Source organism: Sorex araneus, chromosome 5 (genome assembly GCF_027595985.1).
Source record: "Sorex araneus isolate mSorAra2 chromosome 5, mSorAra2.pri, whole genome shotgun sequence".
NCBI classification, from domain to species: Eukaryota; Metazoa; Chordata; class Mammalia; order Eulipotyphla; family Soricidae; genus Sorex; species Sorex araneus.
The window spans coordinates 179,436,371-179,461,138 of record NC_073306.1 but is presented as its reverse complement, the minus strand read 5'-3'; the positions used below and the strand labels follow the sequence as shown (position 1 = coordinate 179,461,138).

Genomic DNA, 24,768 nt, shown 5'->3' with positions numbered 1-24,768 from the left:
ATTTCTGTTTTAGAATAAAGCATTTGGTGGACTCTAGTGATGACCCACCACCTCTGCCCCCCCAACACACATGTACGCTCTCTCTCTCTCTCTCTCTCTCTCTCTCTCTCTCTCTCTCTCTCTCTCTCCCTCTCCTACTTCAGTGGTTCTTCTAAAATCGGAATTCAAGGACTCTATAGTTCTGTAATGTTATAGTTTTGTTAAAGGAATGAACACTTGTTTGCTCTCCCTGCTTCCTTAAAAAAGGAGCTAGGGACTGCGGGAGCAGTGCAGGGATCAAGGTACTTGCTTTACACGCTGCTCACCTCAGTTTCATCTCCAGCGCTGCATGTGGTCCCCTGGCCCTCACCAAGACTGATCCCTGAGCACAGCCAGGAGTAAACCCTCAGCACCACTTAGTTGTGTGCCCCAAAATTGAAACGGGAAAAAGAAAAGAAGTTAAAGCAGTCATGTATTTATGTTACATGGTCTTACTCTTTATTCAATTTCCTTTTTTCTTTTTGGTCTAGAGTTCTAAAACATTTGATCAGAGATTGATTTCACTGATAAATATCATTAGAATGGGCGCAGTTTGTGTCTTCCTACATGTAAGGGGACAGGGAGAAGGTGCCCCTTACCGGCTGGCAGCGGGCAGCAGTGTTGTCTAATGTGCAAGAACAGTGAGTGGCCGGCAGAGCCTGAGAATCACACGGTGTTTCCACAGATTTCTGTTGTGACAGCTGCAAAGTCCTTGGATCTCTTGGGCAGGGCTATTTTTATTTAATTGTTATTTATTCATTTATTGTGATTTTGGGGCCACACTCAGTGGTGCTCAGGGGCTATTCCCAGCTCTGCAATCAGGAATCACTCCTCCTGGGCTCTGGACACCCTCCGGGGTGCTGGAAATCAGGTCTGGGTTGGCGCGTGCGGGCAAGTCCAGACCTGCTGTACTATCCCAATAGCCCCTGATTTATTTTTTAAGATTGTTTTTGTTTGGATGGAAATTGACCTTAATTTTGCCATCAATAACAAAGCTCATTCTGTTTGGAGTCAAGAATGAGTATAAATGTGTGTATAAGGCTGGCTTTTAAAGTTCACCAAGGCAGAAAGAATGATGTATTGAACACAAGGAGAATGTTAATGTTGATACTAAGAGGAAGAGGAATTTCTGAGGTCCAGAAAGATAGCCCAAGAGTTAAGGCACTAGCCCTGCATGTGGTTGACCCCAGTCCATCCTGGCACCCCCCCCCCCCATCACAGTGCCAGGAATGGCTGCCTGAGCACTCCTGGGTATAGATTACCCCACACCCCCCAAGTTAAAGTAACTTTTGAGTGTCCTCTATATTGGGGGCCCTTTCCTTTCTTTGTTTTGCCAGTAACTTAAATGGCCTCATTCGTCTGTGTAATACATGGCTCTCTCCTTCCCCCTCTCCAATGGAAGATAAAGTAGAGCATGGACTTTGTTCTGTCTACAGATATCTTCCAGGGATTGGAACATAATAGTAGCTTGATAAATATTGGTTGAATGAGCGGATGTTAGTTAAATCCTTTGGAAAACCATGTGAAGTACATTGCTATGACAACTGCTAAATGTTTAGGGAGCTAGAACCGCGTTTCTGCTGAGCGGAGCAGGCATGCGGTTGTTCGCAAGTATTTGCTTTGTACTCCAACTCACTGCAGTCTAGGATGTTTTTGCATCTTTGTGTACAGATTATATTTGGGGAGACTAGTGTAGCTGTTAGGTTTGATGGTTCTGCTCAAGATCATGTGTTATTTTTGTGCTTTTATTTTTATTCTATTTTATTTATTTGAGGGGAGGAGGTTGCACGCATGGCAATTCTCGTTATACTCTTGGCTCTGCTCAGGGATTGCTCCAGGTGGTTCTTTTTGTGTGTGTGTCTTTTCTTTTCTTTTTTTGCTTTTTGGGTCACACATGGCAGTGCACAGGGGTTACTCCTGGCGGTGCTCGGGGGATCATGTGAGATGCTGGGAATTGAACCCGGTTGGCCACGTGCAAGGCAAACGCCTTATTCGCTGTGCTATTGCTCAGGCCCAACTCCTGGTGGCTCTTAGGGGCTATACTGGTGATCAAACAGCGTCTACCACATTGCATGGCAAGCACCTTAACCCCTGTTCTCTCTCTCCTGACCCTGTGCTTTCATTTTAATTAAGATATTTCAATAGGAAAAAAATTAATTCCAGCATATATTAAGCATTTGTCTTTGAGACCCTTTCACTGTAATGAATAGTGGTTGATGATTTTTATAACACCCTGGTTAGATAAGCTGGTTTAAATGACTATCAGTTTCACATGGTTTTTACAAAAACAGCTAAAAGACACACATTGGACACCCTCTCCATTTCATTACAAAGTGCTAATGATTCCATGGAATATAAACATTTGATTAGTGTACTTGTATACCTCTCTTAAAAAATTCAGCACAGTTCACTGGCAGGCAGAAATGAAAAGGTAGCCTTTAAAAAATATCCCTCCCGCCCCAAATGCAGTTTTGGTCGAAACTTTTCTAGCAGTTCTCAGGGCTTTGGAGGCCGTTCCTGATGGATGTCTGGCAGTACCAGGCTGCCAGCTCAGTGCTCGGACCTGACAGTGCTGGTGGTCACCTGGCCCACCCCTGGTGGTCTTGGGGGGGGTGTAGTGGCCAAGATCAAACACCACATCTTGAGCAGGCACAGTAAACTCTTCACCCCTTTGTGCTATTTATACATTGGCCCTTGGTTGAGTTTTTCAGGCTGCAATCAAGTTTGGCTAGTGAAGAAAGGGGGTCACGAATGGTTTTCTGTACTCCTCTCTTAAAAATTTTAAATTATTTTTTATTCTGCCATTAAGTGCTCTCAGTGGGTAGACTGCGCCTTCCGAGTAGCCAGTTTTGTTGGATCCATCCTGGGTTGGGTAGAGGAATAGCACAGCAGGCCATTGCCTTTATAGAGGAGGGCAAGAAAGAGAAAAAAGTGATTTAAGTTTTCATTAGAGTCTGGACTCCTCTGCTGGGGAGTTTAAGAGAAGCTCCTGGGAAAACATCACAATGAGGTTTTCTTCTTTGGACACTTCAAATGCTTGCAGTGATGTTAGACCGACGCAGAGACAGAACCACTTGGAAATATAATGAGTTGAAAAGGCTCCTGGGCAGGCAGTGTCCTGGAGGGACCAGAGCTTCAGATAATGATTGTTCTGCTCTGGGATTTCTGGCCAGACCCAAATGCCACCTTGCACTGGCTGCATAGGTCTGTGGAAAAGTCCAGGAATTCCTCTTGCTCCCAAAGATGGATTTGGAAGCCTGGGGGCAGGGGGACTTCCCTGGTGTCCTGAAATCAAGAAGGCTCTCTCCCTGCCAGCAGGGCTGTGGTCACTGGCTGTGTAGAAGACTTCCTGTGTTGGTGAGATTCTTGCCCTCTTGGAATCTTGTCAGTCTTCTCACGATAAAGAAGAGATCAAAGAAGACCTTATCTGGGGGCTGGAGCAATAGCACAGCGGGTAGGGCGTTTGCCCTGCATGTGGCCGACCCAGGTTCGATTCCCAGCATCCCACATGGTCCTCTGAGCACCGCCAGGGGTGATTCCTGAGCACAGAGCCAGGAGTAACCCCTGTGCATTGCCAGATGTGAGCCAAAAAGAAAAAAAAAAACAAAGAAGACCTTATCTGTGCCCCGAGAAAGGCAGCGACAGTATTGAGAAAGGCTGGAGTGGGGCTTTGATCAGGTCTGGGACTGTGTGTCCTCGAGCAGGCTGCTGATGCCAGCTGACCTCACCTACCAACCGGAATGGCATTTCCTTGGTAGCATTGCTTCAAGATGGTTACACAAGTCAGCACTTGGGACAGTGGGACAGTCACTGCCACACGAGCCTTGGGTGCTTGGGTATCAGACTTCATGAAGCTAGCCTTGAAGCATTACAACAGAGAAAATGTTCTCGGGTTTGTATTTAGGTGTTGGGTTGTGCGTGGTTCTGGGATATGTTTCCCTGTGCAGTGATGTACAGTGGTGTGAACCTTCACTGCAGCCTGAGCGGCTGTACCTTCTCCTGTGCCGCCTCCTCTATCTCTCCCCTTGTGCTCCTCCTCAGAACTTCCGGTGTGAGTCAGAGGGTTTGGAGAAGAGCCGCAGTGTTGTTTCCATAGTGCCTCGTGGTGGGTTTTACAGTCAGTTAGCCTCACACTTCTTAGAGATGGCGGCTTCATTTTGTGTTTCTTTCTGTTTGGGGGCCACACCCAACAGTGCTTAGAGCTGACTCCTGGCTGCGTGCTCAGGGATCACTCCTGGTGGGGCTCGGGGGAAAATATGGGCTGGCGGGGACCAAACCTCTGTCATCGTATTCACTATGTGATCTCTCTTGCCCTGGAACATTGGTTGTAGCTGGTCTCTTCTGGTTGCCCGGATGTGTTTTAAATTGGGAGAGTTAGAAATGGTTAGCAAAGTGAGTCAAGTTGTGTCTTTGGCAGTTAGAAAGGCCTTGCATAGCATGCTTAAAGGAAATATGTGCATGTGCCCCTTGTAAAGGGGCTGGAATAGCCGCCTCTATTGCACTTGAGCTTGCTTTGCTGCTTGCCAAGTGTGAGAGCTGGTGTTTAGCCAGCATATCCTGCTGTGGTTATATTGGTGGTTAAAAATGCCAATTATTCACACCAGTTGCTATTTAGCTGCTGCTCCATCTCCTCCTCCAAGTTTTCCTCCCCTATTCCAGTCCTCTTGGATCTCCTTCCTCCTCTCCATTCCCCCTGCCAGGTTTCCACCAAGGACTGAGCTCTCGGTAGTCCAGGGCCTCCGGGAGCCACCTACCTTCTTCCTGACACTGGGGTTTCTGCAGGTGATCACTTGCCATGCCTTCCTGCTTACCCACTGTGTGCTGGTCATCCCTGCTCATTCTTCCTTGAGAAACCAAAGGAAGGAGATAGGACAAAAAATTGTTGAAACAGAAGTAGATAAGAAAGAATATTATTAATGGCTAGGCAAAACATAATGATAGTAACAGAGGCATCAAAGAGATGATTTAGAGCATTAAAAAAATAAGTCTGGTAGCAGAAGATACCAAAGATAAGATGACTCAAACCAAATATAAGTTAAAAGTGTCAGTAAGACCAGGAAAATGACCTGATGGTAGGACCCCTGGTCTGGCGGGCATGAAGCCCTGGTTTATCCTTGGCATCTTGTGGCTGGGTGGCAAAATGTAATTAGAGGACAAGAAAACTAAAGCATGCCATAATAGGAATGGAGCAGTGATACTTAGGTCCAGGGTTAATTCCACCCAAGTACAAGTATTGGCCTAAGAGTTGAGGTAACTAGATAGGTCTAATCCATCAATCCTGATGGCGTGCTGGAATTGGAACTCTGCAGGGTGAACAGATGTCTCTGGATGCCTCTCCTTGGGGTGGCATCGTTCTTCACCCTAACCTCGGTTTGTTACTGTCAGCATTAGGATTCCCATTCATCAGCGTCCACTTAGCTGAAGCCCCTCAGTTTCTTTGAATTCATGAATATGCAGTTGTTGGTTCTCTTGCCACCTCACGGTTCTTCTGCAGACTGAACGGGTCATCTTCATGTTGGTACCCCAGAAGTTGGGCCAGGGGAGGCTAGAGGATGCAGCCAGTGTTTGTTGACTGAGCCCTCTGTCCTATTGATTGTCCTTGTCCTCTTCATGCCAGAGCAAGTTCCTACTTGTTACTGAAAAACCCCCGCCTGTTGCCGTGTTTTAGCCCACTGGCTTTCCCTTCAGACTCACGTCGCTCCCTGCTCAGTGGCAGTCGGCCTGAGGCCGACCCAGGCAGCCTTTCACTAGCTTCAAAAATGGAAAAACAGCAACCAAAAAAAATGGGGTGGGAGATGTGGGATGTTAGTGGGAGCACATCAGTAGAGCAAAAGATGGCTCGGAGACTTACCTGACTTTTCTCTCTGCAAGGGCCAGCTGGTGAAATAGGCTTGGCCTGCTGCAAGTCTGTCCTGGTCAGCTTTCACTGCGTGGAGCATGGGAGCCTAGAGTGAATGAATAGATGTGGTTGTGTATGAACAGGACAGCTCATTTTTTTTTAAGGGTGATAAAGTTGTTTTTATTGACAAACATGATTTCCATTCTATAATAAATTAGAGAACTAAAAAAGCTATTGATTTCATCATTCATTTCTTACCAGACTGCAGAAGATTCCTTTTTGTCTGGTTTGCAGGTATAAAAGTTTCAAAGTCACTGTTGTAGATCAGCAGGGAAGGCATGCAGGAAAAGAAGACCCATATTTTCTTGTACCTTTATTGTTCAGATTCTGACATCACTTTTTTTTTTTTTTTTTTTTTTTTTTGCTTTTTGGGTCACACCCAGCAATGCTCAGGGGTTACTCCTGGCTTTGCACTCAGGAATTACTCCTGGCAGTGCTTGGGGGACCATATGGGATGCCGGGGATCGAACCCGGGTCAGCCGAGTGCAAGGCAAACGCCCTACCCGCTGTGCTATCGCTCCGGCCCCTGACATCACTTTTGAATCCCATTGTTCAACAGCACAATTTGCATCAACAGAATGCATAGGGTTTGCTGTCATTAGGAGATTCTGACCCTGTAAACTTGTTTTAGAAATCTCAACTGGAGAAGAGTTACTCAGTGGTAAAGTGGAAGGTCTGAAGCTGTTCGGTTCATCTGCTGAGATGTGCACATCAGGCTTGAGAGAGGCCTTCAAGTCTGGGTCATTTTGTATTCCAATTCATTTTCGAATAGATCTGATTTTTTTAATTAAAGCCACAGGCTGTCTCATCTCTGGTGACATAATGAAATAACCAAATGATCCTCTCCTCACATTGTATCCACCACCAAGACAACAAAGAGCTCCAGATCTTTGAGCAAAGAACTCTACTAAAGATAGACATAAATAACTGGCATCTTCATTGTCCGTGTCTGATGTGCTAAGTGATTTCCTTAATCGACTGTAATTGATTGAAGTTTTCCAGGACTTATCTCCTAGTACAAGTGATGTGTTCTGGGTATCTATATTTTCTTCCTGCATAAATTGATGCTCTTTATTAAATTCTTCTTCATCATGTGCAGTCAAATCCAAAGCTTCAGAACCAGATTGAAAAATCTTCATTCATCTCATTAGTTAGAGTACTTAAATCTTGTTCATTACTGAAAGATATATAATAGGCAAGATCAGTGACCATTTGCCCTCTTCATTTTGATAGACCATGCTCTGGCCTTGTAGATGCATTTGTTGCTTTACAGTACCAGAAGATTCTTCAGGCTGCCTAATGATACAAGTTTTCATCTTCTATGAAATTAACGTGACTTAAGTCCATGTTTAGAATGTTCTTTTAACAATGTTTTCTAGTTTCAGCAACAACAGCTCTGGAAGGATCTAAAATAGTGTGCTTCACATTTTCTAAGTTTTTTTCTCTTTAGTTTTTAAAGAATCAAGAAAACTAAGACACAGCTAAGACTCCTGGCTCCTGGCTAAATGGAGTCATTTTGTATTCCAACTCACTTCCAGATAGATCTGATTTTCTTATTAAAGCCATAGGCTGTCTCATCTCTGGTGATATAATGAAATATCCAAGTGATGGTCTCTTTACATTGTATCTACTACCAAGACAACCCAGAGCTTCAAATCTTTATACAAAGCACTCTCCTAAAGATATACGCTAATAACTGGCGTCCTCTTTGTCCATGTCTGATGTGCTAAGTGATTCCTAAACAGACTGTAATTGAAGTTTCCCAGGACTTATATCCTAGTACGAATCATGGGTATTGGATAACTTCCATCCCTTCAACAAACTTTAAAAGACTGGAATAGAGGTTTTTTCTTTTTTTCAGGAATGTTTATTGAGACACCATGATTTACAAAGTTGTTTATATTATGGTTGTTCCAGGTAGACACTGTTCCAACACCACCCCACCACCAATATCCCCTCCTTTCCACCAGTGTCCCCGGATTCTCCCTGCACCCCAAGCCTACCTCCTTGGCAGACATAACAAATCTATTTCATGTTACTTGGTCCAGTAAAACTTAAATGAGTGGCAAATAGAATTATCAGATCAATAAAAGTCATTTTGTGACGAATAGCTGCTATGTTTTTAACCTTTCTTAATCTAGTAGATGACAACCATAGGCCCCGTTAGTGAGTGCCAAACTCAATACTCAGTGATGCTAAGTTTCTCCTGTCCTTTAAAGGAGCTCTTTTAGCACTTCTTGTAAAACAGGTTTCAAGGCATTGAATTTCCTAAGCTGTTGTCTGTTCATAAAACTCTTTGGTTCCTTCAAATCTGAATACTAACCTAGCTGGCTCTAGAATGTCCTTGGGGAGGTATTCATTTTGTTGAGTTTTGTACTATATCTTTCCATATTCTTCTGTAACTTGATAGACCTGCTGTATGTCTTATGCTTTCCTTTGTAAGTTTCTGTTTTTGATCTTGCTGCATTCAGTGTTCTGTCTCTGTCTTTGGATTTTGTCATATTGAGTATAACATTAGTCTTGGAGTTTTTCTAATTTGCTCTATTTTCACTGGAACCCCGTTGGGCCTCTTGGATCTTGGTGCCTATAATCCTCAACTCTGGAAAGTTCCTGTCATTGGTTTCTGTAGCTGTTTGTCTTCCTGCTCTTCAGGGACCCCGACAATTCTTACATTGTTCTCCTTGAACTCATCCCCTGGTTCTGTGCTATGCTGCTCATTTCTTTCAGACTATTTTCCACCTTTTGTTGTTTCCTAGTAGTTTTCTCCTTCTCATCTTGGAGCTCCTTGATCTTTTGCTCAGCCTCTGTTATTCTGCTGATCAAAGCTTCTATTGACTTTTTTTTTTTTAATATCACCTACCATTTCTGACTGTAATAGTTTTTTTCATGTCAACTCTCATGCTCTCTTGTGCTTTGCTGACTACCTGTGCTGTTGTTTCTTTGAACCCACTGAACATCCTCATCGTAGTGTCACTGAAGACTTTGTCTGAGGATTTACTGGTGTTGCTTATGTCTTTTGGTAATACTGTTTCTGCTCATTAAACTTGGTGGGTTGCTGTGTATTTTCCCCATTGGTTTTCTAGTGTCCTTGCTGTTCTGGGGGTGTGTCTTTATAGTTAATCCTCCTGGAAGATGCTGAGGGATTAAGCTGGAGATTTCTCTGTCTTCTCTGCCCGCCTGGGATGATGGCACAGCAGGCAGACGAGAAGGTCAGTCAGGCCAGCTCCAACTTATGATGTGGGCCGTTAGTGTGACACAGGTCAGCCGTGGAGGTTGCTGGGACTCACGCGGTAAGCAGGGGTTCTCTCTCCCATTCTGGATTAAGTGCAGTAGCATCAGCCAAAGAGGAAAGCCTTACCTGGGATGGCGGAGCCCCAAGCAGAAGATGAGGTGGAAAAGAATATTTTCTGACATCACAGACCTGGAACACAGCGGGTGGGGCATTTGCCTTGCACGCGGCCGACCCAGGTTTGATTCCTCTGCCCCTCTGGGAGAGCCTGGCAAGGTACCGAGTGTATCTCGCCCACAGGGCAGAGCCTGGCAAGCTCCCCATGGCATATTTGACATGCCAAAAACAGTAACAACAAGTCTCACAATGGAGACATTACTGGTGCCTGCTTGAGCAAATCAATGAGCAACGGGATGATAGTGATACAGTGATCACAGACCTACATGTAGGTATCTTACCCAGGACATTGGGTAACGTCCATTGGAATGGATATTTTGAAGAAGAGTCCATTTTACATGTTACAGTGTAAGTCTATATTACATTTACTTGTAAAGCTCTTGGAGTTGTGTTTCACCTATGAGTGGCGTGATAAATCTTTGTGAATTTGTTTTGGAATCCAGTTGTATGGCTGACTCACTTGGGCTTCAGTTGTCTTTAAAATTCAAAGGATTTGGGCCAGAGAGATAGATCAGTAGTCAGGGCCGCATATTCAGGGACCCAGATTCAAAACCAGACACCATGGGGTCCCCAAACTGCCAGGTGTATCCCTGGAAGTCCCCTGGCAACTCTGGGCCAGAGCAGGTCTGCATTCTCAGGCCCTAGCACTGAACCGCCAGCCTGGTCGTATCGTTAGGAATGGCCCAAGGTCTCCTGAGCATTGTTTGGGAGTGCTCCCCTCCCCCTAAAGTAAAAAAGTCAAGGGGGTATGTCTGTGGATTTTGTTAGCATTTTTCAATTTTTTAAAAAACTATGACTTTGTGACTGTTTGTGGCCGGCTAGATGGTTTATTTGTTAAAGATAACAATTGTTGGCACATTACATTTCTTGTATGTCCTCCTGAGGACTTCTGAAATGATCATTCTTACCAGTTTTTTGTTTGTTTGTTTTATGGACTTTTCCATAGTAGGATTCTATATTCTTTGGGCTAACCGCTGCCTTCCACCCTTCTCTCACCCCATTCTGCCCCATATGTAGCCAGAACACGTATTTTGTCTTTTTTGGGGGAGTGCAAGGTGGAGGGGGGTGCATACTTGTCGGTGCTCAGGGCTTACTCCTGGCTCTGTGTTCAGGGACCACTCCTGGTGGACTTCTGGTGGTGCTGGGGACCAAAGCTGGCTTGGCTGCATGCAAGCTAAGTGCCTTACCTGCTGGAATGTTGCCCCAGCCCAACATACTTTGCCTATTTTTAACCATAAAATTTTTGTTTAAATCAGCTGTAAAGGTGACCTAGTGTAGGTAGTTCTTCACAGAAAGAGTGATCATCTTTATAGTTCTACATCCTCAAAATGAACATCCCATGATGAATTTCGTCACTTAAGCTGTTCAACATAAGCAGTAATACAAATGAGCTTAAATGTTAGAGAAGTACGTTATAGTCGCCTTACCCAACTTCCAGATTTTGCCTGTACTGACACTTTTGGTAGGTTTTTCTATTTTTCTGTGGTGATGCTTCATTTTTATTTTTATTTATCAAATCACTGTGAGATACACAGTTACAAAGATGTTCATGACTGGGTTTCAGTCATACACTCTTCCGACACCCATCCCTTCACCAGTGTATATGTCCCACCAGGTGGTGATGTTTTAAATTAGACAAACTATCTAGTGAGTTTGTCCACTGTTCTAGAGGGAAAAAAAAAACCCCAAAACAAGCTATAGAGTAGATTTCTAGTTTGCTTGATGAAAGTACTTTAAAAAACCTTGAAGTTCATTATTGAGAACACAGAAAATTTGTCTTTATAGTTTCATGTTTCTGAATTTTTCTCTTTAAAATAGGTATAGATGCCTATTTATATGTGTCAAAATGTCACATACAAACACATAGCCCCTGGGGGCCCCCTGGAGTACCCAAGGGAAGAGCCATACTGAAAAAAAAAAAAGAATAAAAATGAGCTATTAAGTCTTGTTTAAAAGAGGATTCTGATTAGTAGGTTTAGAGTGGGACTTTGAAGAGTATTAAGATTAAGGTGGTATAGGTCCAGAGGGATAGTGCAGGGGTAGGCCATCTGCCTTGCACCTGGATGACCGGGTTCAACCCCCGGCAGCCATGTGGTCCCCTGAGTCCATGCACAGCTGGTGTGACCCCAAAACAAAAGCAAACAAAAAGGGGTAGGTACTTTTCATGTCCTTTTAGCACTGTCTATTATGATAAACTTCCTCTGTGTTTGAGTTTGCTGCCTCCTTTCCTTTTTTCCTTTTAGCACCCGGTGGTGTTTGGAGACTACTCCTGTCATTGTGCTCAGGGGCGCATGGGGACCATAGAGTGCCACTTAGCAAGAGCCATAGCATGCTTAGCAAGAGCCTAGCCCATTGAGTGCTCTCTGGCCCTTGCCAATCTCCTTGGCTTTTCTCCTTGACCTACTCTGCTTAAGAATCATTTTTTTGTCTTTACATTTGGTCGCCTCTGCAGCTTAATGACGTTTTCTTTCCTTCCCTTGCTTAGACTTTTCCCTTCCAACCCTCTTATTTTAGAGTCTTGCTGACTCACGCCTTTGTTTTGAGGCTGAGTGTTATCAAAGGTGATTCTAATGAAAACTTCCAGTTAACTGAAAATGGACTCTGCTACTGACAGAGAAGCTGGCTTCGGAAAGGCAGCTACTGGTGCTCTGTGGTGAGCCTTCCCTGGCTCCTGGGTAATTCCTGGTTGTGTCAGAAAGAGACGGGGGCTTATCTGCTTTGGCCTGTTAGTAGGTAGTGCCTAATTCCATGCTTGAGACATTCACCCTCATATATTCATGCTTCGGAGAACCTGACCCATTTGTCAGTAGGAATCACCAGTTCGAACCCATACCCATATCTTCCCAGTTCAGTTGTTGAACACATATGGCACCGAAAGGTTTAGCACTAGCAATCCTAGGTTTTTTTTTTTTTTTTTTTTTTTTTGCTTTTTGGGTCACACCTGGTGATGCACAGGGGTTACTCCTGGCTCTGCACTCAGGAAATATTTCTGGCGGTGCGCAGGGGACCATATGGGATGCTGGGATTCGAACCTGGGTCAGCCGCATGCAAGGCAGACGCCCTACCCGCTGTGCTATTGCTCCAGCCCCAGCAATCCTAGTTTTTATTATATTTGACGGGGATGGTGGTAGGGATGGAAAATGGTGGGAAGGACTATAATATATAGTGTGTCTTGTTAAAATACCCAACAATTGGTAGTCTGTTGAGTAGACAAACCATTTTATTCTGGAATTTTATTTCAGTATCTTCAAAAAACATTGCTTTCGGAAGCTAAAAGTAATTTTTGATATCAAGAGTTCTTGGAATCTCAGAATGAATTTCAATGACTAGAGAGATAGCTTGGGTGGTAGAGCATAAGCCTGTGCATGCAGGAGGCCCTAAACTCTCTGTGGTGCCACATGCCAACCCCCGAACACTGTCAGGGCGGCCCCTATTGAAAAAACAATGAGAAATTCACTCAGAAGCTGCAGATTTCTGAAATTCAAAATCGATTTCTTAACACGGTGCCAAATGATAGTAAATTGGTATGGTTAGTGTGAGGGCTAAGAAGAAAGTTTGATTACAGGGTCTAGATGGTTTAAAGCAGAGAACACAATATTTTTGTATGTGTTATGTATGAAATATTTGAAAAGAACTTAAACCAAACACCAGAAATAAGTTGGTCTATTAATAAGTACCCTGTGACAGGAAGGTAGCAGTAATTGTATCTTATGGCATTCCTAAGTAATATAATTGTCGAAGAGGTAACCACTTCCCAAATTACAGAGCTCAGTTGAAATAACTGCTGTACTCATTTTGAGTGTATTTTGATGCACTGCTCCAATCTGTGACATTCATATGAAACTTATCTTTATCAGAAGACCTTTTTATTGCTGTGGCTATTTGTTCAGAACCTTGATTTGCACTTAAATAGCGAGCACTGGATTTGGACATTAACCAAAACTGTGAAAGCTTTATCCTGATGCCTAGATAGAATTCTAGTTCAGCAAGGATCAGATGCCCTCTTCAATGCACTGATTTACTTAGTCTGCTCTCAGACACTGTATTTGAGTTATTGTCGTTTTTGTTTTTCCTCAGTTCAGCTCAATCTACTAAGTTCTGGTTATTGTGATGGTTAGTGGATCCTTGTAGAGAAACAAAATCATTTCTCCTTCCCTTCCCCTGGACTGTGAGCAGAGAAGGACAAACATTGAGGAGGTGGGGCTGGTTATTCACCTACTTCCCTGTTACTGTGTCTTCTATTCCTGAATGTACTTTTTATTGTTTACATTTATACATAATGCCAAGACTCTGTTCCCTGAGATCTATGCCTGGCCATTCCTTGTCCAGTTTAACATTACCCACTGACTACCCATTGGAATATTTTAGATTATTTTTCAATCCTGTCATCTATAAATATATTCTAACTTGTATAATTTTTTTAAATTTAGTTTTTATAAAGTTGTTCAGAGTAATTTATTACATTTAATATCCCAACACCATTCCCACCACCATTACAACTTCCCACCACCTTATTTTGAATGTTTCCACCCTGACCCTCAAAGCCTGCCCCCAAAGCAGGACCTAAGTAATTTATGTTATATTGCTTGTTTTGAATAATCCGCTAAAAATTGTCCAAAAAAGGTTTTTCTGTTTCCTTAGAGGAAAGTATGTGAAGATTGTTGTATTTCACCCTGGAAACATTAGCCCTTGTCTTGGTACATCAGTGGTATAGAGTATGAGATATCGCATGGCCATACACTTCAGGAATTCTAAAAAAATTTAAATATGGTGATACAGCTGAAGTTAATTTAATTTTCTTTTTAACTGGATGTGACTTTGGGGTCTGGAGGCATCTCTGCAGCATGTTTCTCTCGTTTTGCTCTCTTCTGAGAGATTTATTTGTGCATCTCTGGATCATGGCCGTTAAAGAGCTTATATGGCACCAGAGGCAGCTCCTGGTCATGACTGCCAGGCTCCTGGAAGCACAGGGAGACTGGGGGAGGTCGCCCATTCCTGACTCCCTGCGATCCTGGAGATTTCGGTTGCAAGTCCTGCATACCTGGGTTTTTCAGCAGATTCACTCGTGGATGAGGATCATTCAAGCCTGTGGAAGTCGTTCATGAATATCGTGGCAATTGAGTTCTGGTGGTTTTTGGCTGCTGGGGCTCTGTTGGGGCGGGTGGGATGAATTCACCTGCCGCCCCCGCCCCAACCCCACCAGATTGCCCCGGCTGAGACAGTCTGGCACAAGGTCCAGAGGCAGCATCTCTGTGGCGAGTTCATGTTACTCTCTTCTGAGAGATTTATTTCAGAGTCTCTCCCTAAATAATGTGGTTTTTTGTTGTTGTTTGTAGTGCATGTCTGTTGTTACCAAATACTTTTTTAAGTCTTATAAAAGTTTTCACTTATATCTTTGCAAGATATTTTTATATAATAGGAAGTTATTGGGTATCGGTTTTATGCTTTAAGCTCTTTAATGATATCCTTCTAACTCCTTGTAATCTTGGATGAAACACCTGGGTTCATTTTTATTATTTTTATTTGTATGTAATATATATTTCAACTGCTTTTAAGAAGATCTTTTAGTCATTGATTTTTAACAGTCTGAATAGGGTGTGCCCTGGCAAGTATTTTTTGGTATGGATGTTCTTGCTTCATGTTTGATGAGCTTTTTGGACTTGAGTTCACAGTTTAGTTTTATCATTTGTAGAAATATTTTGATCATTTTTTCGGACAGTATTTCCTTTTCACTCCTCTGAGATTCTAGTAAATCTCTTTCCTTGACTTTTGGTGCTCCGAAGGTCACTGAAGTTCTGTGGATTTACTTTTATTGTTTTGTATCTGATCGTCACTTGGGGGAGTTGCTATTTCGGTTTCTCTCTGTTCACCAGGCTTTTCTTCTGTAGAATCTAGTCGTGGTCCCACCCGAAGAACTGATTGGTTTCTATATTGGTTTAGGTTCAGAAGTTCTGTTTGAGATTTCGTTCTTATTTATGTTATTATTGTTGTTACTACTTCGGTTTGGGGGGTGACCACACCAGTGATGCTTGGGGCTTACTCCTAGCTCCGTGTTCAGGGGTCACTCCTAGATGTACCAGAGGTCGAACTCTGTCCTTACCTGCTGTACTCTCTTTCCAGCACTTATGTTTTATGCAAAGTAAAATAGTTTTACTGGGGGGTGGGGAGAGAGAAGAGGGAGAGAGAGAGAGAAACAGGAGAGAGAGAGGGTGAGGGTTCAAGAAAGAATGTGGATTTTTCCAAAGGGGAGAGAATCCAGGGGTACCCATAAAGTAAAAGAAAGGAATCCCACATTTCAGTTTGAGAGGTGGGTGACTCCCAGAATGGAGTGCACCTGTTTGAGTCCTATTAAATATGTACCTTCTATTTTGTCCTCAGTGTGCCATTTTTTCCCTTACATTCTTGAGTCTATTTATAATAGCTCTGTAGTGCCCATATGCTAATTCCATCATCACTGTCATTTTTAGGTCTCTTCTGTTAATTTGTAGGTCACATTTTCCTATTTCTGCTGCATCCAATAATTCTGATTGCATGCTAGATATTATTAAATGTGACATTGTTGAGTGCTGGATTTTGTTACTTTATTTTAAAGAATGTTTTTTTGTAGAGGAGTTACTTGCAAGTAACTTAAAACTTTGAGACTTATTTTGGAGAATTTGAAGCTAGATAAAGGAAGGTTTGAGGCATCCTACTAAAGCATGAACCTCTGGAGTATCTGTAGAATATTCTCGAGTTTTCAACTAGAATTGTTTCTCAGATATTACTTATTGTTTCCTTGTTATATATATATATATATGTATGTGTGTATGCATGCATAGATAGGTTTGTATTTGTATATATATGTACATGTGTATATATATGTATATGTAAAACTTATATAGTATTTTGTGCTTGGTGCCTGCAATACAATGTAGGTCTCCTACATGAAAAGTATGTGCTTGTCCCTGGCTCTTTCTTGTTTTTTCATGAGCTTGAAAATGTTGAGGGACACATGGAGTATTCTATACTGTTCAGTTTTAATTTAACTGGCATTTCTTCATGGATCTACTGGGATAAAGTTTTGCAGAAAGAAAACAGAGGCAGTGTGCCATTTTTATCACATCAAGAATGAGTGCTCATGATTTTTCATGGATATAAGTCTTGGCCTACTGGCTTAGCAAGTGTTTTTCACGTTTTTCACCATAAAATAAGTCTTTTCCTCCTTGCCTTATTTACTAAGCCTTTTGGACCAACACATTGCGTATGTGTACTACACACTTTCAAGGGCTAAGGAGTAATGCTCATTCTTAAAGGTGAAGTATCTATACAGATTATTTGGAATTCTTCAGAATGTGTGTCTGGGGTGCCTGCCACCATACTGCTTTTAATTATCTTTTAGAAAGAGATAGGATAACAGTGTGTAGTCGGACTCATGGTTATGATTTATTGCAGAGAAAGGTTACTAAGCAGAATCAGTGACAAGATATAGAGGGTGAAGTCTAGGGGAAACTCTATGGAAGCTTCCAGAATGTTTCCCAGTGACACCCTGGAGAAGGCAGATGATTGCCCTGCAGTGACCTTTAACTCTGAGTGAAATGCTCTTGACCAGGGTAGCTAATTGTCCACTCCTGGCTGAGGATTTTGATTGGGGCTAATTAGATAGGGCTGCCCTAGTTCATATCCAAATATTAGACTCCCTGGAGGAAAGTAAACATGGAGCTTCGGGTAGATTGTACCTAAGCATAGTTACAGTGGTAACTCCTGCCATTTCTGTGAATGGAGAGCCATTTTCAGATCTTAGTTCTTAGGTACTGTGTCTTGACTCTGGGTCTTTCAAAGGGTGGTGGCCAGGCCTGCTAGGTTAATCATTTTCTATGCAACGTCAGATTGGCCTCGTCTTTATTTATTCATTTATATCTCAAAGGACTGATAACTATTTGGTCTTTATTTTGGGCTATATTATAAAAATGAGCCTCAGATTGCTGCTATTTTAGCCATTAACAACTTTTCAGCTGGCTCTCCTGTCCTTTTGCTGTTTGGCTTTGAGTGGATTTTTCTGCTTTCGGCACCAGGCATTTTATCTTGTGGCTTCCATGCTCTAGTTCTAAAATCAGCCATTCCTCCAAGGAGTTAGTATGGTTGAAACTTTGGGAAATGCCACAAGAAGTAGAAGTAAGTATACTAAGGATAATATGTGTTAACACTGATGTAATTACAGATGATTACTATTAATGGTTTATTTTATTCAATGATCTTTCAAAGATCAGTCTGAGGATGGGTAACCAATCATTGTATGACTGAAACACAAACACAAAAGTTTCTAAGTACGTAACAGTACCTCACGGCGAGGAAGGGAGGGAGGGAGGAAGGAAGGAAAGGAAGGAAAGGAAGGAAGGAAGGAAGGAAGGAAGGAAGGAAGGAAGGAAGGAAGGAAGGAAGGAAGGAAGGAAGGAAGAAAAAGAAAAGATTTAATGAAAATAAAATAAAAAGAGCCTTAAATCAGTGTGAACTCTAGAAGTGACAAAGTTGATATTTTTATAGAAAACTTTGCCAAATTTTTTTAGATTATAATTTCAGTAATTACTGCACTAATAAAAGTGTTAATATGATAAATATGTAAGCTATTTTCTTAAGACTGACTTAACAATTAAATAATTTTATTTACTTTTGGACAGCTAAAACATTAAATCCTAATAAAATGTGTTGTCTGGAATTTTCAGTTAATCCTGAACTGAATCTATATTCCATTAAGTCTAAGCCTGATAAATATTCATTTTTGTATTTTTGTCAAGTACTATTTTACACAGATCTCCTATCTAGAGATCAACATTTTTATAGATTTGCTTAGAAATTTTGGTGTATTGAAATGACATCCATCTACTTCCAACTTTGAAATGGAAAATAAGTAACAAGCTTCATAAAACCATAAAATATCAATGCAAAGGGTAGAGAATTAAATGGAGGTTGATTAGAAGAAAGAGGGAAACTTACTCCCCAGGACAGCAGAACTGCCAGTAATCTTTGTATCTAATTTTTTAAGTATCTGGCACATGCAAGATATAAAGCTTGAGCTTATATCCTCTCATTTTAGGAGCGGTTTTGCCCCTCAGTGTTATAATCTAAAATGCGATGATTATAGTTGCAGAAAATTACCCAACATATATTTTTCTTTGCCAGGTATATGCCACCAAAAAATGACCTTTTGTGTTTTTTTGTAGTGAGGAGATAAAAAAAAAAACTATATAGGGTGATAAATTTAGAGAATTCTGAATTTATAGAGAGAATGAAATAGAAAACTCTGGCTGGTCTTTGGCAAGCTTGTAGCAAGCGCTAGCTCTGTGTTTGCTTTTGTGATTGATGGGTTGCAGATAGAGTACACTTGAAAAATGGTAAGAGTATTATTTGCTTAACTTTAAAATAGGACTTGTAACTCGAGGATTGAGAAAGCATCTAGAATACAGTGGAACTTGGCCCTGATCTTGTCAAAGGATTGTTGTGTACATGTATATTTCTCCTAGTTTATGCATTAATGATTCGAGTGGTTAAGGTAAGGGAAGTGTTGGAAAGGAAATACTTATTCCATTAACCTTAATTAAACTTGTGATTGAAAGTTGAAATAATGACACTGCTTATTTTATTCTTTGTATTCCTGGGAGATATCATACTTACTCTGGCATCCATATGGCATTCTCTGTGACAGTTAATTTTGCTTATTATGTATAAATAAGTGCTTAACCATTTAAAGTTAGTGTTTATAATAATAAGTTTGTTTATTTAATTTATACATCTTTACCAGCAGCTATGCTTTATTAAAGAACTATAGCAAATAGCCTTAGATTCTGCTGTTAGTTTGAGGTTAGCTGTCCCAGTGGTCCTGGGGGCCACCAGAATCACAGGAGACAGAGCTCAGGATCAAACCCTGAGCACAAACCCTCGTCTGTACTAGGCTTGTGCTCCTGCTGGCTGACCTGGCTGTCTCCTCTCAAGATTTTGTGAGCCTAGTAGGCTTCACCCAGTAGGGGTAGGACGAGCGCCTGGTGGCTGTCTGAGTCCTGCCTCCTAACTCTCTGCTTGCTGTCATAGCTCAGATCTGAGTCCTGACATGTGATGGTGCAGGATTTTTGGGTCTAGATCAGTATATTCCTTGGATTCTTTCCACAGGTATTAGAGGAGAAGAGGTGTCTCATCTGTCATCAGATCATTTGGGGGAATGCTTTAAAAAGAAAAACAGAACTGGATTGTCTGACACTCAGCCTTTTGTTGCCAGCCATTGCTGATGTTAAAAAAGTGGGGTGTCGTTGGGTAGTGTTTATTTTTGAGTGCAGAATGCTCTTTATTCATGCCACAACTTGAGGGATTTATGCTGCTATGGGCCAGGGAAAACTGTCTTTAGCCCGCACCCGGCCTTGCTCAGGGCTTACTCCTGGCTCTGTGCTCAGGGATCACTCCGAGCAGGGTTGGGAACACTGTATTGTGTGCTGGGGATCGAACCCGGGTTGGCCACATGCAAGGCAAGCACCCTGCCCGCTTGGCTCCTGCTCCCCCTCCATAGCCCAGGAAAAAACGCATGTTGAACTCACCTCACCTTCCCGTGGATGCTGCACACACTTGGTCTCTGTGCTTGCACACTTGGTTGCGACGCTGGCCACCTGCTGCACAGTGCAGTCGGATTGTCACACACAGGCTCGCTGGAGGCTGCACTCTATTTTGGGGGGGATATAGAGGGTCACAGCCAGCCACTCTCAGGAGTCACTCCTGGCTCTGCACTCAGGTTCTGGCCGTGCTCTGGGGAGCGCATGAGGAAACAGGGATTGAACCGGTGACAGCTGCATGCAAGGCAAACACCTCACCCGCTGTGCCAGGTCTCTGCTCTTCCCTAGGGCTGCACGCTCTGTTGTGCATGGGAGGATTCCCAGAGCTGAGCCACTGGGACTTCCCTCAGGCCTGGGTGGTGGTGGGGGCAGTGCTGAGGCTCAGACTTGAAGCCCCACTGGCCACCGGCTGGCTACTTAGGCCTTTGCTTTTGAGCCATCCCTCGTGCCTCCCCCCCCCCCCCCCCCCCCCGCCTGCAATGCCTCCTAACTATTCTGGCACTCTCTGTGCCAGGTTAAGGTACACCCTAACTGTGGTACTTGGGAGTTTGGTGTGGTTTCCTTTTGCAGTGCTGCTTCAAGTTAGGTCTTGGGACTGTTTAGGATTGGGAATGGCCCCATGATGTCTCAGCAGTATTATTGTTATTATTGAATGTGTAATGTGTTTCAATGAACGTGATTATCTTTTTTACCCCTAAGTGCAGGATTAATTGTGCATAGAATGTTCCTTTAGCAGTAGTTTTCTTCAGATGCTATTTGATGACTGAATTTATTTATTGTGGTGTTTAAAGAGATCAGTAATCCAAAAAATAAATGAAACAAAAAAAATTAAAAAAAAAAGCATCCGGAGAGATGGTACACTGGGCAGGGTTCTTGCCTTGTTTAGGGCTGGTCCTGGTTTAGTTCCCAGCACCACGTACATTCCTTCAAGCACTACCAGGAGTGATTCATGAGCACCACTGGGTGTGGCACAGAAACAGAGGCAAGGAATCAGTAGTATAGATGGAACAAACGGTTTGCTACATCCTGCATTGACTATCAGTGTCTCAGCAGAGGCCTGAGAGATAGTGCAGTTTGTAGGGTACTTGCCTTGCATGGTGAACCCAGGTTTAATCTCCGGCACCCCACATGACTCCCTGATCCTGCAGGAGTGATCCTTGAGCATAGAGCCAGGAGCACAGCCTGTGGCCCAAGGACCAAACTAAAAACCGAAAAAGGACCCCAAAACCAGAAAATAATGTCTCAGCAGATTATAAGGTCGAGACTTGTCTTCATACGCTGATAGATTATTTGTTGTGTCTGATTGTGATCAAAATTTTCAACTGTTTTGAAAAAAGCAGTTCAGCTTTCAAAAGTGTTACTCTTCAGTTTTAAAATCATGCTGTAGGATTATCCAATTTTTAAGAAGTTTAAAAGTTGTGCCTTTTATCTGACTAGAGGATTCCTTGCCATTGCTGGGCGGTTAGTGGGATTTTTTCAGAGGAAGTAGGTGCCGTGGTAAGACTGGAAGGCCCTATACTTTCGAAGGACCGTTTATCCAAGAGAATTATTTTTTGAGCAAGTTGCATGAGCAGAGGAAACTTTGTCCTGCGCCGAGCCCGCTGGAGAGGCTGTTCCTCCGTTAGCATCACATCCCTCCAGCCCAGGTTCTCTCGGCTGGGTGACGTAAAAGCGGGGTGACTCTGCATCTTCCCAAGCATGCTGAGAGAAACGCCCGAGCCCTGTCTGGGACTTGGAGGGAGCCGAGGATCAAAATCACCTGGAGAAAACCCGTGACGCGAGCGTGGACAAGCCCCCTCCACCTCGGGTCATTGTGTTTGGTGTTGTTAGCCAGAGGGGAAGAGATCTAGACGCTGAGCCAGGTTTTCTTGCCCGAGACCCTTTGCTGGTGAGCAAAGTTGGCAGCCAAGGGCAGAGCCTCCCCCTGCCCCGTTTTGCCTCCCGGCGCGGGGAGCGGCTGCACCGCCTGCAGCTGGAGCCGCGGCTCGGTCCAAACTGCTAACGGGAGCCTGAGCCCAGCGGCTAATTGCGGCCACGTGGACTGTCTCCCTAAAGAAAGGTGAGGCCGTCCTTCAGGGCACTTAGCCGAAACGTGGCAGCCTGGACTCCGCTGGCTGGCTCATCTGCATTCAGCAGCCTTGCCACTATAGTTGTGCGTCACCGCGAGACTGCATGGTAATGAAGCCAAGGCGCTGTGGGCCAAAACTCCGCTGCCGGGAAGGGACAGCGGCTGGGAGAGCGCGAGGTCCGCACGCCCGCCGCCGCCGCCCCTGCAGCCGCCCGGGACACAATGTTGAGCCTACAGGATTCCGTGTTTTTCGAAATTAGCATCAAGTCCTTGTTAAAGTCCTGGAGCAGCAGCTGTGAGTATATTCGCCGCCTGCGCGGGAGGAATGTGGAGGTTTTCTCCCGGCGGGTCCCTGCAGGCTCCCTGGAGCTGGGCTGTTTAGAGTCCAGGCGGCTGGGAGTGACCACAGAAGAGCCTTGGCTTGCGCGGGACGATCGGGGGAGAGGGGCAGGCACAGAGGAACCGTGATGGCATCAGCCCTCCAGTGTGCTTGGGCCAGAGAAGGACCAGCCTTGGGCTTTCCTCTTCATCTCTGTCATTTTGGCAAAGTTTCTCAGTGGGTCCAAAACAGGAGAAAAGATCTCTGCAGGGTTATCAGATTCCAGTACTATTCCATAGTTCTCGGAGCACAGACCGTTTGGTGGAGCAGCACCAGCTATTCTGAGGCACCCAGTGTTTCAATCTGGCGATCGTAAATTTCCCCTGTTCCTGTCATTGAAGTTGCCATCAGTGATTTTCACTTGTAGTGAATTTCCTTATGCAGAACACTCAGATGATGTGCTTCTGCTTCAGAGTTTGATTAAGTTAATGGGACAGATGTCATTGAGCTACTATTTTAATTCCCTTTCTAATTTGTGACTTTGGCAGAAATAATAATTTGGCTCAGGATTTCCAGTTATTCCATGGCACGTTCCCCTGAAGATCTACAAATACTTAATTATATATTGCTATCATTTGTATTTATTTTGCTTTGTTTTGACAAAAATTATACTAATAGTAATACTAAATAATGGAGTTAGCCAGCAAAGTTTCTCTTTTCATGTCTGTTTTGCCCAGAGAAAATTGAAGTGTAAAAAAAAAAGTATGACTTTTCCAAGGTCATACAGTGGCAAAAAACTAGGATTAGAACCCAGTTGTTCTTACTTGCAACTGTGCTGTCTATATCAGAGTGAACTAATGAATAAAATATGAATGACTGAATTAATCTTTTTCCCAGTTGCTCCTTATATTTGTATTTATTAATATCACTCTGTTTTGTGAGCAAATAATATAAAAGATGTTGAGATGGGGAAAACATTTTAAGATAGAGCTTTTTAGAATATAGTTTGAGGAGATTTGTGTTATTCCCAAAATATTGCATTTTCAATCTCTATATTTCTTTTATTTCTGATCTGCAAGTAATTCCTCCATATGGAGAGATTGTTATGCCAGATGGTAGAAAATTATCTCAGTTCTAGGAAAGTTTTGAAGTGAGTATACATAAATAAGATATTGGGAGAATTATAATTAGTGACTTGTTTAAATACTGCTTAAAAGTGTTACATAGTAGCTTTTTTTTTTTTCTAAAATGAACTGTGGTTTAAATATATCCGTCATTCTCAGCTCTCCATTCTCCTCCCACGAATTCTTACCAAGGACTTTTTAAACAAAACTGTAAGACAATTTTATAGTAAGCAGGAAATTATAATGAATGGGTTGTTAGAGAGGGTCCATGTACTAGTTTGTCACTGTAGTTTGTCACTGTGAAAACTTATTTGGCTTAGATACTTGTGAATTATATGGTGAGTTTGGTGAGCATTTTACCATTTCTACATGTCATTGCCCTAGCCCTATTATCAACCACAGTCAGATCTTCTGTAATCATATTCCTTGAGTCCACAACTGACCCCAACACAGATGTTGACAAACCTTTGTTGTTAGATGTCAGGAATCTGATGGCTGTTTCTGGGCTCCCATTTGCCTTGGGCACTCAGATCCTGTAGATTCTGAAGGTGTTTTTTTTTTTTCTTTTTTATGTTCAAGAGGAGCCCAGGAGTGTGTCTAAGGCTGCAAAGTTGGATAGTATGCATATTTTTCATCAGCACCTTGTTGTGGATTAAAAAAAAAAATATTGGTTTAGTCCTACTTATGAGAGTGAGTGCATGCAAAAGTGACAGAGAAAGAGGGAGGGGGGAAATATATGTATTTTATTTTTGTTTTTTGTGGCAACAGCTGGATGTACTCAGGGCTTATTTCAGGCTCTGTGCTTAGGGATCATTCCTGGCAGGGCATAAGGGCCATATGGGGTGCTGGGGATCAAACCCAGGTCAGCCACGTGCAAAGCCTGTGCCTTACCTACTATACTATCTGGCCTCAATACATGTATTTTTAAACCTTAGAAGGACAGCAGTCAACTCTTTTCCTAGGGATATTTACATAATCCTCCAAACGTGAGTCACCCAACACTTACACAGCTTATACAGCCTTGTTGCAAACACATGCTAATAAGTTAGAAAGAGTTGAGAAAGACACCGGCAGATTGAACAGAAAGGAAGTCAAGTGAGAGATGTTTTGGGGAGACTTAACCAAACGTTCCCTTTTACACACAAAAAAGAACAGGGAGTATAGAGATGGGAGAATTTTACCATAACCACAGGGGGGCAGAGAAGAAAGTTGAGTTGTATATTATTATTTTTATTGCTTTATCATTGATTTACAATTCTATAGCACTTCAGAAGTTTGGCTTGATACCTTTCTATATTCCAGTGCCACATCTGCAACCCATTCCTCACCACCCCATCTCCCTTCCATAAACATTACAGCTATC

The 24,768-nt window shown here is 42.9% G+C and overlaps 1 protein-coding gene across 7 annotated transcripts in view; it reads left to right on the top strand.

The window, feature by feature from the left end:
* Nucleotides 1–24,768, top strand: part of FRYL (FRY like transcription coactivator) — a 257,153-nt gene that overhangs the window by 68,632 nt on the left and 163,753 nt on the right. For 3 of the 7 annotated variants that reach the window (XM_055138109.1, XM_055138108.1, XM_055138110.1), the window contains exon 1: nt 21,639–22,257. The exons of 2 other annotated variants lie outside the window; for them this stretch is intronic. In XM_055138109.1, coding sequence (XP_054994084.1) covers nt 22,185–22,257 — 73 coding nt within the window. In that variant the 5' untranslated portion in view covers nt 21,639–22,184. Of the gene's footprint in view, nt 1–21,638; nt 22,258–24,768 lie in introns of those variants that run through there. 2 more of the 7 variants (XM_055138107.1, XM_004607991.2) reach the window with 1 other exon arrangement.